The 16,113-nt window shown below is 40.4% G+C and overlaps 1 protein-coding gene and 1 long non-coding RNA gene across 3 annotated transcripts in view; one reads left to right on the top strand and one right to left on the bottom strand.

The window, feature by feature from the left end:
• The window catches only part of LOC109621964 (probable phospholipid-transporting ATPase IIA), a 29,268-nt gene extending 13,178 nt beyond the window's left edge, over positions 1–16,090 (top strand). The window contains exons 1-8 of one of the 2 annotated variants that reach the window (XM_029869110.2): positions 3,073–3,405; positions 4,645–5,162; positions 5,224–5,366; positions 5,448–6,350; positions 13,241–14,597; positions 14,660–14,789; positions 15,004–15,077; positions 15,167–16,090. In XM_029869110.2, coding sequence (XP_029724970.1) covers positions 3,305–3,405; positions 4,645–5,162; positions 5,224–5,366; positions 5,448–6,350; positions 13,241–14,597; positions 14,660–14,789; positions 15,004–15,077; positions 15,167–15,300 — 3,360 coding nt within the window. In that variant the 5' untranslated portion in view covers positions 3,073–3,304 and the 3' untranslated portion in view covers positions 15,301–16,090. Of the gene's footprint in view, positions 1–3,072; positions 3,406–4,644; positions 5,163–5,223; positions 5,367–5,447; positions 6,351–13,240; positions 14,598–14,659; positions 14,790–15,003; positions 15,078–15,166 lie in introns of those variants that run through there. The other variant, XM_020076167.3, reaches the window with a different exon arrangement.
• Positions 1–16,113, bottom strand: part of LOC134287899 (uncharacterized) — a 327,459-nt gene that overhangs the window by 188,705 nt on the left and 122,641 nt on the right. The gene's annotated exons all lie outside the window — the stretch shown is intronic.

The following is a 16,113-nucleotide window of genomic DNA, read 5'->3' as shown; positions in this document are numbered from 1 at the left end:
ATATCATTATTATACTACAAATGAACATCTTATAATATGCATGATACCATTAATCATAATTTTCTATTCGGGATGTTGAACAGCAAGCACGAAAGACCATCACCTTGCCGTAACCCTCTGCGAGATTCGAAGGGACTCGAGAATGTCCCTGATACTCGAGCTACGCACAACCGAGCGCACAACACTCGATCCATCGTCGCCTTGATCAATCGTATCAGTTTATCCGGGAATCTGGGAATAATCTTGGAGAACACGCCAGCACCAAACCGAATAGTGATGTTTTGGCTAGCGACACTTTTTTTCAGTACCGAGTGAACTGCGCTGTGTACGTTCAAAGCAGTGGTGGAAATTGATCGCGAACGTTTGCTTACGCGCTACAAAAAAAATGCCGTCGCATCGCAAACCTTTGCTTTACGATGGTGTTCCACGCAGAAAAATAAATTGTAAACACAATTAAATTCTAGTTCAAATCAACCGCTAACAAACCCGGAATGTGATTGTGTAGGTGACGGCAGAAACTGCAGCAGCTCGGAAATCTATTTTTAGACCGTCGGTAAGCGGATGGGGAGGAGAACGACTAAAAAAAAGACAAAAAAGGCGAAACCGATCAACTTTTTGTGGATGCTGTCGTGAGTACCTGCGCGTTATCCATCACGGCCAAAGCTGCACTTGGAAGTTGGCGTGATGGATTTGCTGCACCTTCTTCGTTGTGGCGATGTTGGGGTAAGCATTTTATAGATGTGTGAGTGCTTTCGGACCATGTTTATGGTTTTTATTTTGTTGAAACAAATGAAATTTTTGACATTATATGAAATGATGGTAATCGGTTGTTTTTATTGATAAACTCTAAATGAAAACAATTAAATATACCTTTGGAATAAGTAAATTCTCAGTTTGAAAATCAACCATGCGTTTTATTGTTTTAAACAAGCGCCATTTTTCTGCGTGTCGTACGTCTGTGGCTCACGGTCGTACGACACGAATGCCAACGAGTACATCGCATCTTTTGCAAGCGCGATGCTTTTTTATTTTAGAGGTTCGTGGCCGATATTCCTGTAATGAAATCAAATGTTGGTAAACTTTTTCGTCGATATCATTTATTGAAATGGCACCTGAACAGTATAATCAAAAAACACCCAAATAATTACCTTTAAGTGTACAAAAAATGGCAACAAGCCAAGTGTTCTACATTGTGATCCTTCTGGCGAACCGACTGAGATTCTGCTCGTTCGACATTATTGTTTTGTGTTGGTTCGTCGATCCGGAAAATCGTGAACCGTTCTCTCTTTTGGGTTCGCGAGCGCGTGTTCAAAGATTATGTTTGATGCGAACCAAAAAACACGTCAAGCGCATGATGCTTTCCACCACTAGTTAAAGATGCACCATAGACTAATTTCAAGACCTCGATGTATACCAAAGAAAACCGTTAAATTTTCTGTGTCCAGTCCGGTACCCAATAAATATTCATTACCGTGTATTTTTTTCCGTGTAAATTGCCTTTTGTGTCAATTATATTTAGCGTGTTACACCGATCTGACAGCTCTGACAGTAAGGGACTAAACATAAATTACGTAAAGTGGGTACCGAGGATTGTTCACAATCTGCGAACTTGACTGCGGAAAAAATCGCGACCATGACGCCGCTGGATGCACTATCATACACGGGAAAAACAGATTACCTAAAAAATACGTTAAAAGAACGCAAAAATAAGTTAACCGCTTGAACTTTTTACCCAGCAGTGGGTGATTTCCTCGCTCTCTCCCTCGCAATGTTGTCAAAAACAGAGCGAGAAGCAGCTACCTAGCCGATAATGTCCGTGCAAGAAGCCAAATGTGGGTTTTTTGCCGTTTACCCAAAATTGGGTTTATTTCAACCCACTATGGTACTTCTAAAGTCAACGCTGAGTAAAAAGAACGTATAGCGATGGATTGTAATTTTTTGCCGGGATCAAATGGAAACTACCCATTCAGAGAGCTTTATTGCGGTATAGCCAAATGTGGGTTCTCGCACGGAAGAGCCGATATGAGTGAAAATAATCTATATTTGGGTTGATTTCTGGTTCCGTGTATACATCACTTCCGATGTATGTTGTAAACAATCTAAAATTAGCACACTAATTTAAAAAAAAAATGACTTCCGAATGAATCCATAATAATAAGGAAATTTAAGGAGCATCTCTGAAAACCTCTACACTAAAATAAAGTTTGTTGTGGAAACTACCGATTCCATAGTAAAATTACTAACCGTATCTATGATCCTCAAACCGACAACAAAATCTGTTAAGGTAGCTGAAATATGCTTGAAACTACAATGCATTGTAGTAAATTCAACTAAAAGCATAGTCGTCTCAACAACAAAACATTGTTAATTTTTCCAGGACACGCATTTTGCAACACAGTATGCATACCATGGTTAAAAATACAATATTCATTTGTTAAATTAAGATTATTTTTGGTAATGTTAACTGCACTGCTAGTTAAGTTGACAGTGTTTTAGTGGAATTAACTGGAAAATGTTGTCGGTTGAGAATCATAGGTACGGTTAGTAATTTTATTATGGAATCGGTAGTTTCCACAACAAAATTTATTTCAGTGTAAGAGAAATCCCGAGACAAATCACGTGCCAAATCCTGCAAGGAAATCCGCAAGAAACATCAATGGGAATAACATATACTTTTCTAACCGGAAAATCCGGATTTGAGCAGCAGTTAGACGCGGTTAACGACGGTTAGCAACGGATAAATGCGGATTTCGGTTATCCGGTTAGCAAAGGAAGTGTGATTCCCCCTGATGTGAACTGATGTTGCAAAAAACTAGAAAAAAAAGGATTACCCTAGCTTTCTATCTCTCCTCGCTACGTGCTTGTATGTACCCTTACTATTTTCTTTGGGCCTTATGCACTCACACCACCGATCGATGGTTGTCAAAGCTGTCACCCCAAACACCACCCACCCCACCCCCACCCACTCTTGCTTGTGCGACCGTAGCATAAAAGATGAAAACAAAAACAACAGCAGCTGGCTCGATCTGGTTGGATGTGTTTTATCAGTTTCATTGGCTCTACGCAAACATCGTAAAATGGTGTATGTGCAGTTTGTGATCGTGTTGGTTTCGAATATTTGCACAGAAACGTCATTTTTATACATCAAAAAGTTGTAGAAGTCATCAGAAGACACCGAAAGCAAAAGGGTGCGCGCACCTCATCCGTCTGCAGAAGTGTTTCAGTAAATTTGTTATTCTTTTTCGCTGCACGCCAATCGACACAAAAATCCACCAAAATTCATGAGCTACAAGTAATCCGCGCGATGGACACCGCTTCCCAGAACGTGCCATCGACTACAGCGGTCACCACCAAGGAAACGATTCCCCTCATCGAGAAGAGTCGCAAAAGTCGTCTCTGGCTGAGGTAAGATGCTTGTGATGATGCATAGGCAACAAGATGACGAATCAATGATGGCGTTTGGCCTATCGGAACGATTTAGTTTTTCAGTGGATCTTTGGGAACTGTTTTCTGGATGGAGCAGATAACAACCGGATGGATGGGTTGTTATTTCGAAATAAATTTTTATCGCCTTTTGAAGCTGCTACTGGGTGGTGCAGTTGGTATAGTCATGTCCGTGACCTAAAAATAAAGTGCATTGTCGATGTGTATCGATTTTCACCTGTCCACTTACGAGATTGTTGGTTCATAATTTCCTCTCGCATGGGCAAAAATTGTTAGCATGATTATTTGTTTTTTTTTGTGTTTCTACTTTGAATTCCAAATTTCAGAATTTGACTACATAGTTCTGACTTCGGTTCTGATACAATCAGATTGTATTATTTTTTTTATTTTTCAAGAAATAAAGAGTCAAAGTGACGTATTACTCCTACAAAGTGCTACCACTCTCTTTAAGCCCCCCGACATCTATAAACATCTAATCAACTAAATTGATGTTAGATCTGTATTTGTAGCCTCTACAAGGCTCAAACTATTGTTTTAAGAAAAGATCCATAATGTCGGCGTTTCATTCCACAAATGGATCGTTCGACAACTGCATCGCATCGCAGACATCCAGGAATAACCCGGATACAGGCTCTGACTTGTAACTTGATAATCTCCTAGGGTTTGGCAAAATATTTCTTGAAATTTCCATTTCTTCACTTGTTTCTTCCAGAAATTACTTTTTGGATGAAATCCGTCAGAAGTGCTCAAAGTTTTTTTCATTCCAAAATTTACAGTTCATACTTTTGGGGCTGTCCACTACGTCGACTACGTGGACTTTTAGGGAGGAGGGGGTTTCCGGCCAAAGGGGGGAGGGGGGGTGTCTGAGATGGCCAAAAATGAGTCTACGTAGTTTATGGACAGCGCCTTAGTAGTTTAGCCCATTTTGTTATTCAAGCAGTCCTTATAGGAGGAAAACACAAGTAATTCTTCTTGATAATTTTGCACAGTATCTGTCAATAACTAGACCTGAAACATTCTTAAGAATATTGTTCACCATGTCTAGTGATTTCTAACGATGTTCCCTAAATTTCCTATAAATTTTGTTTGATGAAAAGTGGTTGAAATGCGGCTGCTCAATTAATCAACTTGTATTAAATAATGGACACAGAAATCTTGCCCTTTTGATTGTGATTTGCCTTCCTACTTTGTCTTTATCAGCTGCTGGTGCTGGGCCTGGCGAAAATGGTGTGCTTCCAAGGAGCTGAAACCTCGGACCATCTACATCGGTCGTCCGTCGACGGAGAAATTCCCCCCGAACGAGATCCGAAATCAGAAATACAACTTCTTCACTTTCCTCCCGCTGGTGCTGTTCGAGCAGTTCCGGTTCTTCTTAAATCTTTACTTTCTGATCATGGCTGTGAGTCAATTCATTCCGGACATTCGGATTGGCTATCTGTACACCTACTGGGGTCCGTTGGGCTTCGTGCTGGCCGTAACGATAAGTCGTGAAGCTATCGATGACCTGCGACGGCACCAACGGGACCGGGAGGTTAACTCCCAGAAATACAAACGTTTTGTCAGTGCCGACAAACCACCGGAACTGGTGTCTTCATCGAAGCTGAAGGTCGGCGATCTCATCATGGTGGAGAAGGATGAACGCGTTCCGGCGGATTTGATACTGCTGCGAACTAGCGACAAAAGTGGCGCCGTTTTCGTCCGAACGGATATGTTGGATGGTGAGCTTTGTCATTTCTAGAGAAGTGGTGTGAACGATGATCGATTTTTGATAATTTTCAGGTGAAACCGATTGGAAGCTGCGACTAGCAGTGCCGGCAACGCAAAAACTAGCTACGCATAACGACTTGTTCAACATCGGTGCGTCGCTCTATGTGGAAAAACCTCAAAGAGACATCCATACGTTTATCGGAACATACTCTAAGGTATGAGCATATTGTTCTATAGATGCGAAATTCATGAATGGGCAAAGTTTAGGTACTATGTAATTGTTTCCTCTTTTCTAGATCGAAGGTTCAGAAGATGAGGGCCTTAGTGTGGAGAACACTCTATGGGCAAACACGGTGGTTGCATCCGGAACGGCAGTCGGCATCGTTATCTACACCGGAGCAGAAACCCGAAGCGTAATGAACAACTCACAACCCCGTTCGAAAGTGGGCTTACTTGATCTGGAAATAAACGGCCTTACGAAAGTCCTTTTCTGCGCTGTCATTGGGCTCTCCTTTGCGATGATGTGCTTGAAAGGATTCAACGGACCGTGGTACCGGTACATGTTCCGTTTTGTACTGCTGTTTTCCTACATCATCCCAATCAGCCTGCGAGTCAACTTGGATATGGGCAAAGCGTTCTACTCCTACCAGATGCAGAATGACGAGGACATCAAAGGAACTGTGGTTCGCTCGACCACGATCCCGGAAGAACTCGGGCGAATATCGTACTTACTGACAGATAAAACCGGCACCTTGACCCAGAACGAAATGATATTCAAAAAGATTCACGTCGGGACGGCCGCTTACGGGAGGGACACATTCCCGATGGTATCGGCCACGATCCAATCCGTTTACAATACCATATCGGTGCAGGGGGACACATCGCCTGCCAAAAGTTCCAAATATCAGCCTCGGTTGAAAAAACCGGAAGGATGGCGAATTTGGGAATCGGTCAAAGCTCTCGCATTGTGTCACAATGTGACGCCCGTCTATGACAACGGCAACGGAGGCAACGGTTTAAATGGATCGGAACGAAGAAACTCGCCCTCGCGGTCGATTTCAGTGGAGACTCAAGAATCGGTCAAACTGCCGGAGAAAACCTATCAAGCATCCAGCCCCGATGAGATAGCCCTGGTCAAATGGACCGAATCCGTGGGACTAACGCTGATTAATAGGGATCTAAACCACATGACACTGCAGGTAAGTTTGAGAGTAGACTTATATCAACTAAATGGTACAGATTTTTACTCACTTTACCGGTTACAGTCCGCTATTCGTTTTCAGTACCCCTGAAGGTTGAGTGTTCTTAGGTCCTTTTCAAACGCAAGCAGCCATTTTGTGCACGGCTTGCCACGGAGGCATTAGTCTTTCTCTGCTGCGAAAAGCTAGTTATAAGGACACAATTGGCTCAACTTCTACACTGCCCCCACTCGCATAACAGTTTCTTTTCTTAAGTCTCAATTTTCGAGGCTTAATAAAAATGGGTAAATGAATATTTTCATGACAGGAATCAAGTTTGTACAGATAAACCTTCATTACGCAAAAGGTGCTTCTGCTGTGTTGAGCCGAATGTTTATAAAATAAGGACTGGAAGTGGCGCTTATTCAAGAGCCATGGTCCAATAAACCAAAGATTTTATCTTAATACGTAAAACGTTGAAATGCTATCCTATTACAGAATTTATCAGAAGGGACATTGTTGCGGTCATGATAGAGGTACCAACGACTAGGGGTAAAACTGAGATCGCTGTGGCTTCAGCTTACTTTCCTGGTGATGTTCCTGAGGTACATCCTCCTGTGATCGCAACATTTGTTCAATTCTGTAAAGAAAACAACAAATCGTTCATCATTGGCTGTGACGCCAATGCACATCACACGGTTTGGGGTAGTACGGATATTTAACAGTCGAGGTGAGTCACTATTAGAGTATCTGTCTTCGAACAATATAGACATTCGCAATAATGGTGATAAAAATTGGAGACGAACCAGCCTCGGGCTGAAAGTCTCGATAATAAAGATAAAAAAAATGGTGATAAACCGAGGTCTTGGATCCAGGGTTGAAAAAATCTCATTCAATTGAATGAATTTCTGCTGAACTGAATGCTTTTGGCATTCATTTTCAGCTCCGCTGTGAGATACTTGAAAGTGAACGCAGAAAAATTCAACTACTTTGTGGAGGTAATGACTGCACCATCATCAACACACGCTCTGCGCTGATGGATGCTTCATGTCAACACCGGCCGCATGAATGCGACTCGCCCATAAGCAAGCGTGGTGAATTTTTGTCGTTTGAGTGCCGGTCACCGGAAAAATGTTGCTTTCGAACCTCGCCGTCTCCCCAGTGTGAGCGGCGAGAGAATTTTTATTCTCTTTTCATTTGCCTCCGTGAAGGACAGGGGCTTCAACGTCAGAAGCGGTGTGGTGAAAAGACAAAAACAAAAACTAACGTTCGTTGGGAGGTTCGGAATTTTTGCAACCGTGCTTGGATCTGACACTGTGCAATGCTGCAATCTTTGACTAGATCACAAACTGGCACGTAGGGTTTTTTTTATTATCGTACAAATTTGTACCAAGGTTCTCAGAATTTAATGCATTCTTACACAAGTACCCAGCTAACATTTATTGCAAATGTAAACGTCAACAAAGTGTCTTCATTACGGCTTGATGCTGAGTTACTGTGTTGTACATATGGACGGAAGCTTCTACGCAAGCCTATACCAATGAATCTGACGAACTTCATCCACATGTACAGGGGATGGCCAAAATGTTTGGGATAGGCAAATTTTTTTCTCCCACAAAAAAATTCAACATGCTGTAACTTTTCATAGAGTGCATCAAAAAATCTCAAATTTTGACTGTTTGTCAATCTATTATGTGTGCATCATTGGTACAAATTTGGGCTCGATTGATTAATTTTTCGCGTAGTTAGAACCGTTCGCGTAAAACACTATTTTTTAGACAACTCATTTTTGAGCTGTCATAACTTGGAAACCAGTGAACCAAATTGAATGAATTTTTTAACGTTTATCAACAATATATTGATACTCAATACGACGTTATAAAATGTAATATTTTCTCACGGCGAATTAAGATATATTGGGTCGAAATTTTTACCCATATAGAGGAAAATAAGTAAAATTTACAATACCACACAAAAATTATGAAATGTGTTCTTCCTTCAATCTAAATAGGCTCTAATATATCTGATTAGAGATAATTTAAGAACAGAAGTGGAAAATCTTTGGATATCAACACTAAAATTTATTCACATTAATGTAAAAAAAATACATTTTTTCGAGAAAAGTCCAAAAAGTGTCAATCCATGATAACTTTTTTCAACGTTTAAAAAGTACCTATGTTCTAATAGTTTGTGAAGCATTTACATATTGTTAGTGTACGTTCAAATTTTCATTCAATTCGGTTTACTGGTTTCCGAGATATGACAGCTCAAAAATGCGTTGTCTAAAAAAAGGTGTTTTACCCGAACGGTTCTAACTTTGCGAAATATTAATCAATCAAGCCCAAATTTGTACCAATGATGCACATATAATAGGTTGATAAACAGTCAAAATTTGAGATTTTTTGATGCGCTCTATGAAAAGTTATAGCATGCTGAACTTTTTTGTGAGAGAAAAAAAAGTTGCCTATCCCAAACATTTTGGCCATCCCCTGTACATGCAAGCAGCTTCTATGCCACCTAGTCATAGCTCTTTTCTCGGCTCCTATGTAATCACTAACTGAATAACATCTTGAGAAGGCGCTATTTTAGCCTTATCACAGTTATTAAATAATAGTTATTCGGCATCCCCAAATTAATCGATCAAATATAATTAGGTTATGGATACCGTGACACAATCATGTGGAACCAGGCATTGCAATTGATCTCATCTTTCGATCATCTGAGCAAAGATAAGGATCAAAAAGTGGGATACGATCTCAGTGCTCTTGGATCGATCTTTAAATCATAATCTTATGCTCTTTCGCTCAGATATTCAATCTTTAAACTTAGTAGCCAGGGAACAACAACAGGGAACGTTAACAACAGTTCTGTCAGCATTGTTTTTCAGCAGATGGATTCGGCCTGATACGGAAATAAAACTCGACGATTAAGTAAATGTAATGTTGGTTGAATCGGATTTTTATGTCGATCCTACAGTAAGTCAACCCTTTCTTTTGAAGTAAAAATTCCCAGAACAACCTTAATTATATTTTACAGCTTCAGTCTATGAAGAATGAACTGTTTGCCGTGTTCCAATGGATCATGATTCATGATCCTCTCCTCTTGCAGGAGCATCCCATTCACTTTTTCAAATCAGCTGACGTTGGTGGACTCTGCAATCAAATTTCCCTGTAAATGATATTATAAAATAAGCATTCCGAGGCAGGTCTGAGGTCCTACATGATTCTGCTCGATTCTTTAAAAATCACGGTGAATTCACATCAGATATACAAATATTCCCAGTGTCTATTTTCAAGGATTTTGAATCTAGAAGGAACTGTGAAAATAGGCATTTTCCAATCGATTCTTTTGAAGGCAATGACATTCCCTCCAGATTTGTCTAATTTTCCAACGATCGCCATATGAAAACATTTCACCCACGTGTTCACCGGAGTTATTTCTCATTCCGTTGGGGTTATTACCGACCAAAAATGTTACATGAATTCTTTTAACTCTTCATCTGCTTCTGTTTTGAATATTCATACATATTCACTCCCATTCTTGTTTACGATAGAATCCACTTTCGAACGTAAATCAAATGGGTTACGGATTTGAACGAACCAAATACGTTGGAAACGTCCGCCCTCATTCTGGAAAATAAGCTAGTCCCACAAACCGGATATTCCCGGGCTCCCCGTGGGAATGGTCAAAGTCCAAGTGTCCACAATGTTGTCAAACCAATCGTGTCTCAGACTTCATGATTTAATGAAAAATGAACGGAAATAGTCCTACTAGGCCCACATACCCTACGGGGCATAGCCTGACAAATAACCTCATTATGACCAACTATCATTGAAAGCACACTACTGAAAAAGAATGGAATATGCCTCTATTCACTCTCTTTCGGTATGCTTGAAACTTTTGTCCGAATTGATGCCAAGATCATCCAAAGATGGAAAGATGCAATCTTTCCAATGCACTCTTTGATTAGGGATATCATCTTTCCTCAGACAAAGATGATCTCTTGGCTCAGATGAGTAATGCAATGCCTGTGTGGAACTGGAACTATAGCTTTTAAAATTGGATAATTAAAGTACTTGCCGCTACTTGGAATCGAACTCCCGATCTCCGTATCCATTGGTCCCGATGATGTCCTCGCTGCCACACTGCTATACTGCCCCTATTCGCATAAGAGTCCCATGTTTTCTGGGTTTCCTATTCACATAGGACTGTTGTGCGAATGGGGGCAGTGTATATAAATAGCATAGAAAATATCCCGTTTTGTTTTACTGCAGACAAGGTTTTATAATTGTGCCACAAGAAACCTTACCCAACTTCATCTTGCTGTAAAAGCTTGTGAAACGTTAAACGCAATAATGTTTACATTGAACAAGCTGTGTGGTTGCGCCAACAGGTTCTGCGTCACAGCTTCTGGCTGAAGCAGCGCTGCTGTTCTGTGTATTTGGCAACATTACTAAACGTACTGTACAAAAGCAGCTGTTTTATTGGCTGGGACTCAAAAAATTTCAAATAATTTCAACACAAAGAGATGGATAGCTGTAAAGTATTTGTGTAGTTGCTGTATATCCCGCTTAAAGTTTGTTTTGACAATAATATTTACATCCGACAAGTCGCATTGGTATACCAACAATTTCTGTATTACAGCTTCTAGCTGTAATGTTATCGCATAACGACCTTCAAAGCGCTGCTGTTTGTGGATTTGTCAGTATTACGAATTGTACTGTTTAGAAGCAACTGTTTTGTTAGTGGAGACTCCTATTCTTTTTATATTTATGTTTTATATTTATTTACAACATCTTCAACACAATAATGGTTGTACAGACTGATAGCTTATATAACTAATGAAAACTTCTGTTCAAGTTTTCACATCTTCCGGGAAATCTCCCGGAGTTGGAAAAGAGTGCAGTCAAGGCAGCCCCAGTGACAAGGGATTGATATCAGAAAACAGAGTTTGGTAGTTGTATGGTGCTTGTTTTGTAGCCGTGTATTAGCTTATCCCACGGAACAATCACTCATTTAACCAACATTGCAATGGCAATTTATTCCACATTTGATTGAATTACAGTTTAACATTATTTCATCACAGCTTGTAATCAAGCGTTATTATTCAGCAATCTTTTCTGCAAGCGCGATACAGGCTTTACAGTCGGAAGTTATCTGTGTTATATCAGCCTCATATTAAACTTGTATTCAGCTATAAAACAAAAACAAATTGAAGTGCGAGGTGCAATTATGATCCAAACATGTTTATTTGTCGCATTTAAACACATTTATAACATACAAGCTCTTCTAAAAATTTCTCAACTTGGGATTTGAACTCGTGATCTCCTAATCACCCGTCGCATGCCTTGCCGACTACGCCATCCTGGAATTGATAAGCTGCTCGCTAAGAGTAAAACATCTTCACAAAGATGTGAAAGATCAATATTCAAATTTATGAAAGGTTGTAATTTTTCATTTAAAAAAAAGTTGTGAAGATGACTGCAACTTTGAAATTGCTACGAAAATTAGCAAGTGTTAATATTTTGCATTGGTGTGCAACAAACATCAATACATATTTAATAATGAGGAACGTTCCAGTACGGCTCTATTATAATAATTTTGACCTGTTGTTAAACGAAAAGTGATAATCGAACAAATAAATCATAAATCCGTTTATATAGCTTACTGTTAAACCATTATTGAACGTTCCCACAATAGCTGAAGTATTAAACATCAAAAGCATTTGTTCAACTTATGTAGACCACAATAATCAGCTATCGGAAATTGTGAAACATAAGCTTTTTAACGCGTAGAAGAAAGCTCTTCTTCAGCTTATATTAAAGCTAGTAAGGGCAAATCGAACAAACAAAAATTGCTGACGTTTGTTAAGCTTATAATTAAATTGCTGTTCACATACGTGCCAAGTGTTGCATTTTGGCTTATTTACAATGTAAATAGCATCATTTCAACTTATTATTCAGCATTTGGTTTTGTTCAGCTGCGAATGTTATAAACCAGCAATAGTTCAACATGCATGCTTATTTATGACTTTGAATTGTTCCTTGGGATGGTTTATATTTGACTGGCTACCGTTTTATTCAGCATTGACTGCTTCAATTCGATTATTACACAACAGAAAGCAAATGACTGAAGCTTATAGCACTGAAAATGTTTAATTGGGTATTGCTCACGTTGCAATGATCACTACTCAGAGGATAAATTTTCACAGATTTTTGAGGTTTTCGTCTACGTTGATTCCCCTTATCCATTCATTTACCTTCTGGCGGTAGTAATTTGCCACTCTTGATACAAGTCAACGCAATGGTTGATAATCGTGCTCGATTCATACTGACTACGATATAGTGATTAGGGGTCTCCAGTTAGTCTAGTGGTTAAGACTATGGATTGCCAATCCGGAGACGGCGGGTTCGATTCCCGTTCCGGTCGGGAAAATTTTCTCGACTCCCTGGGCATAGTGTATCATTGTCATTGCCTCACAATATACAAATTCATGCAATGGCAGGCAAAGAAAGCCCTTCAATTAATAACTGTGGAAGTGCTCAAAGAACACTAAGTTGAAGCGAGGCAGGCCAAGTTCCAGTGAGGACGTCGAGCCATAAAGAAGAAGAAGAAGAAGAAGAAGACGATATAGTGATTAGAGTCGATGTTTAGCCCTCCGAAGGTCATCACATCATTGACATCCGTCAAGTATCGGCCGTCTATTAGGGAATGGTCTATTTGGTTTCAAGATTGGCCATCTTTTGGTGCAGCGAAAGTCACCAATTAATGTCCTGGTATTTCCTGTACCAAGTCTCCAATCATAGTCCTTATTGCTTTACCGGATAGATCACCGAAAGTATCCTTTTATTTTTATTCTCTCTTCATTTTCAACAGCGTTTTAAAACTATCCTATCTTCTAACTTTTCTAGGTTCGCGAAAAGGATTCACAGCGCAATTCAATGAACGAAAATGCCTCCATCAACACAACGGTCACCAATTTATCTGTCAACTCGAAAACGGACCTAAATTCGCCATCCAGCTCGGGCAGTGTGACATCGCTGAATTCCCTAGCGGGAGGTATAATGAAGTACCAAATCCTTCAAACCTTCCCGTTCACCAGCGAGAACAAACGGATGGGTATTATCGTTAAGGAGCTGAACAGCGGAGAAATTACGTTCTATCTCAAGGGGGCTGATGTTGTGATGTCAGCCATCGTGCAGTACAATGACTGGCTTGCGGAAGAGAGCGGTAATATGGCCCGAGAAGGTCTACGAACGCTGGTCGTGGCCAAGAAGGTTCTCACCGAAGACCAGTATGCCGATTTTGAAACAAGGTACAACGCGGCTAAGGTTAGCGTAACGGATCGAGTAACGAAAGTGGCGGCTGTCATTGAAAGTTTGGAACGGGAAATGGAACTGCTTTGTTTGACGGGTGTAGAGGACAGGCTGCAGGATAGGGTTAGACCAACACTCGAACTGCTGAGAAATGCAGGCATCAAAATCTGGATGTTGACCGGGGACAAGCTGGAAACGGCGACCTGCATTGCGAAGAGTTCACACCTGGTTGGAAGAAATCAGAACATCCACGTGCTGAAAAGTGTTCTTACCCGAACCGATGCCCACTTGGAGTTGAATCAATTCCGACGGAAGCAGGACTGTGCGCTGGTCGTCTCAGGGGAAAGTCTCGAAATATGCCTACAGTACTATCAACCGGAGTTCATGGAACTGGCCACCGCTTGTCCGGCGGTTGTTTGTTGTCGGTGTAGCCCTACGCAGAAAGCTCAGGTTGTGTCGTTAATTCAAAAGTATTCCGGCAAACGGACGTGTGCCGTCGGGGATGGTGGCAACGATGTCAGTATGATTCAGCAAGCCGACGCAGGGATCGGCATAGAGGGCCGGGAAGGTAAGCAGGCTTCGTTGGCAGGGGACTTCAGTATACCGCAGTTTTCGCACATTGCAAAGCTGTTGATCGTGCATGGACGGCGATCGTACAAACGTTCGGCTGCCCTGTCGCAGTTTGTAATACATCGTGGGTTGATCATATCAACTATGCAGGCCGTTTTTTCGGCCGTCTTCTACCTGTCCTCCGTGGCCTTATATCAGGGTTTCCTGATGGTTGGTTATGCGACGTTGTACACGATGTTCCCGGTGTTTTCCCTGGTACTGGATCAGGACATCAGCGCAAACATAGCACTCACCTATCCTGAGCTGTATAAGGAACTTTCCAAGGGTAGGAGCTTAAGTTACAAGACGTTCTTCATGTGGGTGCTGATTAGTATTTATCAAGGTAAACGGTCACATGAAATGTACTAGTAGGGGCTCGTTTGTAAATGTTGTCCTTTCTTTCAGGAGGAGTAATAATGTACGGAGCACTGATTTTATTCGAAGACGAGTTTATACACATCGTTGCAATTAGTTTCTCCGCACTGATCTTGACCGAGCTAATTATGGTTGCGTTAACCATCAGAACGTGGCACAAGTAAGTACTCTTTTTAATTCTCGATATCAAAAACCAGTGCTACAATTGTTTTACTGCGTATTATATTACCTTTCTCAACCAGCTGATAGTCAAAGTGTCGCCAAAGTCTACGCTCTGTAAATTGGCCACTTAAAACATTTCCAAGAAAGTCTTAAAAATCCAAATCCAATCCAGTCATATATATTTCACGAACCACTTTCAATATTCTTTACAGATTGATGGTACTGGCAGAACTCTTCAGTCTAGTGTTGTACATAATCTCATTAGCCGTGCTGCACGAATACTTTGGTAAGTCTGATTCAATAATATCTTGCAAAATCAACCGTTTATCCTTTATTTTCTCTGTTTGCGCCATTTTCACCATGCGTCCCCTGCAGACTGGGAGTTTATCTGGTCGTGGGAATTCCTGTGGAAAGTCCTGGTGATAACGCTTGTCTCATGTCTACCGTTGTATATTTTGAAATTCCTGCGGAAAAAGTTCTCACCACCGTCATACTCTAAGCTGTCCTAAAGTCCTAACCAAAAGGTGGATTCTGCGTGGAATAAAAAAAAATACAAGAGAACATACGCTTCTGACACAAAAGTTTCTCACTCTCGATTCGCACCACAAAGATACCGATGCACGGCCGACGAAATAGCTTTCTTTTTGAGTGTTCTTTATATTTGTTTTTTTTATTAGTTCACTGATAGCAAATCATTGATGTTCCTTCAATCGTTCAACACATTTTAGTTTCACTCACTAGCTAAGATCATTCAGAAACTGTGTTTTTTTTGTGGAAACAAGTCATGTATTTATGTTTCTTCAGTATAAGATACACTATTTTGTTCAATCGTTTGTGATTTGTCTCTAAAACCAATAATCGTGATATTTTTTAAATATATAATCTCTAAGCGTTTTTCTTATACCACCAAGAAGATTCCATGAAATATTTCCGTTTCGTTAATCGTACTACACCAGAGATATGCTTAAATGTTTCATACAATCAGAGTCGTATTGAGAAATCGTGCGTGAAAATACATTTTTCAGGAGAAGCGTTAATATTATTTCAGTATAGTTAATTATGAACCCAACAAGTCGTTAATCTAATGAGTTTTATACAAATGACTGGAATCGATCAATATTTATTCGTGTGACGACGAAGGAAGCATTTGAATTGTAGAGAAGCTAGCTAGCGGGCGTGAAGCGATCGGTAGTCGAACAGCTAAATCAGAACTTATGAATGACAGAGAACAGACTACTGATTATTATAATTTACGAAAGATAACAATAAACAAAACTTTTACGAATCCATTTACTAAAACTGTGATTGAGTCTGAAATATTT

The sequence above is a fragment of the Aedes albopictus genome, chromosome 2 (genome assembly GCF_035046485.1).
Source record: "Aedes albopictus strain Foshan chromosome 2, AalbF5, whole genome shotgun sequence".
Lineage (NCBI taxonomy): Eukaryota > Metazoa > Arthropoda > Insecta > Diptera > Culicidae > Aedes > Aedes albopictus.
Note: the sequence above shows the minus strand (reverse complement) of the source record. Positions and strands in the feature narration are given on the sequence as shown.